This window comes from Pteropus alecto, unplaced genomic scaffold, assembly GCF_000325575.1.
Source record: "Pteropus alecto unplaced genomic scaffold, ASM32557v1 scaffold74, whole genome shotgun sequence".
In the NCBI taxonomy this organism is placed as follows: Eukaryota; Metazoa; Chordata; class Mammalia; order Chiroptera; family Pteropodidae; genus Pteropus; species Pteropus alecto.
The window spans coordinates 4545636-4549265 of record NW_006436291.1 but is presented as its reverse complement, the minus strand read 5'-3'; the positions used below and the strand labels follow the sequence as shown (position 1 = coordinate 4549265).

At 54.9% G+C, this 3630-nt stretch overlaps 1 protein-coding gene across 3 annotated transcripts in view; it reads right to left on the bottom strand.

Annotated features, from left to right (window-relative positions):
• The window catches only part of UROS (uroporphyrinogen III synthase), an 18764-nt gene that overhangs the window by 9854 nt on the left and 5280 nt on the right, over positions 1 to 3630 (bottom strand). For 2 of the 3 annotated variants that reach the window (XM_025047518.1, XM_025047516.1), the window contains exons 2-4: positions 3159 to 3247; positions 2905 to 2988; positions 1283 to 1379 (exon numbers count right to left, since the gene is read on the bottom strand). In XM_025047518.1, coding sequence (XP_024903286.1) covers positions 1283 to 1379; positions 2905 to 2988; positions 3159 to 3221 — 244 coding nt within the window. In that variant the 5' untranslated portion in view covers positions 3222 to 3247. Of the gene's footprint in view, positions 1 to 1282; positions 1380 to 2904; positions 2989 to 3158; positions 3267 to 3630 lie in introns of those variants that run through there. The other variant, XM_025047517.1, reaches the window with a different exon arrangement.

The following is a 3630-nucleotide window of genomic DNA, read 5'->3' as shown; positions in this document are numbered from 1 at the left end:
AAAGCTCGGACTTCTCTTCCGCAGGAGGTAGGCGTGTCTGTGAAATCGCCGAGGAGGTGAACTTCTGGCTATAACGAAGGCCTAATTAAATGCAAGCTGAGAGACTAATAAGCACTCAGCACTGTCGCCCACTCAATGTGCCAGGCAGCGTCCTGAACGCTGCTCTTTGGGACTCGGGCTCTGAAGCGGGAATCACACATCTGCGACTTACAGACCCCGTGGTCTTGGAGAGCTTCATACCCTTTGCTCTTCTGGCTCCTCATGTGTCAAGTGCAAATGTGAGTCGTATCTGCCTCAGCGGTAAGGCCCTGAGGGCCCGTGCCTGGCACACAGTGGGTCCTCCGAAGTGCCAGCCAGCTCGTCGTGGAAGTGATGAGCCAGTGAGGCTGGTATTATTGTGCCCATTTCACAAACAACGAAACTGAGGCTCAGCAAGGTCACGGAGCTTGCCAAGGTCAGAAGGGCCATCTGAACCCAGGCCTAACATGCTGCAAAGCCCTTTGGTAACTAACTGCCCATCTGCTGTCTCCACCCATTACCATAACTGAAGCTGGTCAGGTCTGACTGCCTGGCCCCTGGCCCTGGACAAGGACTCACTCTTCCCAAGCCTCAGTTCTCTCATCTGTAAAATGAGGGCCACAGTATGTGTACCCCTGGATTAAATGAGATAACGAATGTGAAGTTAACATAAAGCCTGGCATACAGTAGGCGCTCCATAAATGTTACCACGAAGCTGTCTGATCATTACCATCGAACAGACGAAGGTGGCTGTTCAGTCCGAACCCTGGGCTCTGTGCATCTGCTCTGATGAAGAGGGGAGGGGGCAGGAAGAGGGTCTAAGAGACGCTCCTGTTGTTAGGTGCCTGGCGTGGCAGGCACTGTCTTCTCATATGTCGTTGGACCATCTCGTCATTGCTTTGAGGGACAAGACTGGCTGATATATTCTTAGGAGAGACGTGGCCGCCTGGCAGGTGAACATCTTAGGAACCCTGTCTCGTAAGGCAGGGTCTGTGGCACCAAGCGCTCACCCCCGTCAGAAGGCTAACAAGTTAACGTGTCCTGTGAGGGACATCGAGAGACGGCTTATAAGAAGAAAGGTCATTTTCTGCTCCCTCCGCAGGTTACATGAACACGAAGTAACCTGCTACCTAAATACTTTCTGAGCTAAAACTCACTGCAAGTTTTCAAACCTGAAGTGTAGCTGTCTCTGCAACCTGCATCGCCGACGGGAGAAGGGGGAGTGAAGAAAAGTCCAGCGGACTCGCAATGGGCCCTCACTCACCTTCCGTCTTATTGCCCGTCCCCAAACTCAGCTCCACTGCTTCCACGGCTCTGGGGCTGGTGAAAATGAGTCCTCCGAACGCTTCTGGATGACACAGCTGCGCACCAAACAACGAGGCGCTTTACACGACGGCTAAGCCCAACGTTTCCCCGAATCCAAATGCTCGCAGGAGCAGGACACACACGAATTCATCCTACCCGCCTGTCCATCCGTCCCTCCCTCCATCCATCTGTCCATCCACTCATGCATACACTCACTACTTATTGAGACTGTGTGCCTGGACCTATTCCAGGCCTCTAGGAATAAAGGTGGATCCATTATTCAGAGCATTTCCCTCGATCGGCTCAGATGCCACGCGGGGTGGCACAATGGGACTCAGCCTGGGCTTGGGTGGGGTGCAGGCAGTGGGGAGACCTGACCCACGTCTGTGTTGAAACTGGAATACTCAAGGGGCGATGTCCACGCTGAAGCCCCGGTTTGCAAAGACAGTGACGGTGATAAAATCGACCGAGCATTTATTCTGCACCAGGTACTGGGGCTGCTCTAGACATGTCCCTTCACTGCCTCTGCCAAAGTGCCCCGTGGGATGGGGGAGCCGCTCTCGCCTCCTAGAGGAAACACGGGCTTGCAGCAGCTGAGGAACCAGCCCTGGGAGGGTGGTGGGACCTCTCGACCCCCAAGCCCGTGCTCCCTGCACAAGCAGAGCTGGACGGAGTGCGTTCTGAGAACCCCTCCTGGAGCAAGGGGGCTGGTGGTGGAGAGGCTCCCATGGAGACTAGGATGCTTCTGACCACGAGGTCCTAGAAAGGCTCTCAATCGATGGGGTCTCTGGTTCCCTTTTGAAGCTGCTACGGATGAGCATAACCCGCTTTAAAGAGCAGAAGGGCCAATTTGGGCCCCTCACACACTGTGCCCTTGGCACGCACACCCTGTGCAGGGGGATACAACAGATGCCAGCTCGTTGTTTGTCGAACTGAATGAATAATCCGATATTCAGCTCAAACTGAAAGGAGAAAGCAGGCAGCTTTCCACAGGGAGATGGCAGGGGCGGGTGTGCTGCGCGGAGCACGAGGGTGAGCCCAGGGAGCAGGGCCGGGGACCCCGTCCCACGAGGCCAGCCTCGCTCCCGGCCCACCCGTCCAGAAGGGAGCTCCCGGGGAGACGCCTGGAAGTGTCTGGGGACACACGGTGGGGTTGCCTGTGCACCGAATCTCTAATCAGAACCATCGAGAGGCTTCCTGGGATTGTCCCTGGCGATACTGATCACGCCCACGCCAGGCAGCAGAGCTGGTACGGCGGGGAGAAGCCCTGGTCTCGGGTCCTGACACTGCCTCTTGTTTGCTGGAGGCCTTGGGAGGTGCCCAACCTCAGCCTCTAACGTGGGGAAACTGAGGTCAGTCGGTGGAAGGGAGGTTTCCCGGAGTTGCTGGTGGAGGCTCAGGCGGAGAACCCAACAGCCGTGAATCCTGGAGCCAGGCGAGGCTGTGCCGCCCTGTTTTAAAGCTTGGTGGTGACATGAGGGGGAGTAAGGAAGTCCTTCCGACTTGGGTTGGGACGGATTCTCTAGGGACCGAACGTGTCTCACTTAGAAATCACAGCGCTCAGACACCGACAGACCTTACCTTCTCCGAGAAACTGGGAAGAGACAAGAACTCAAATGATAAAACAGGGATCAAAGTGGCTTCGAGTCCATGTAACCCAAATTCCTGCAAGTAAAAGAACACAGTCTGGACCGGCCGGGGTGGTTAGGCGAATAGGGCAGGGGTGAGGGCATCGCATTAATGATTATTCTGGGACAATTCCTTAGTCTCAGCTCACTGCCCCTCTGCCTCCCCGATTTCGTGGTAAGGCCATCACGTCCCACCAAGGCGCTTACCCTGACGTAGGGATCCTGGCCACCGTCCTCCTCCTTGGCGTCTTTCAGTAGGAGAACCTTCATCGTTGCCTGGCAGCCCTCACCGGGCGCTGAGACAGGGCAGGAGAACAGGTCTTAATTAGATCTGACTCTTCCTAAGCCAGGGCGGGTAGACGTGCGGGGAAAGAGGTAATCAACAGCTGGCAGACGTGGCCCGCCCCTTGCACGCACTGACTCAGCGTTAACGGGCTTGTTCCTTCTGAAGACCCTGTCACTGATAAGGCTGAGGGACAGCATGCTGGCACTTGATATCACTTGGAAAGGCAGATGAAAGCCATTAGGCAAAGCCAGTGTTTTAGCCAAATCTTTAAGGCTCGTAGAAGAGAGTACTGCGAATTCTGGGCTGTATCAATAACAATTAGAGAAAAGGGTATCTTATGTTTTAAGGAAATAAATAATTACTTCCGTTTCAAGATGTATATGATATGTGTGT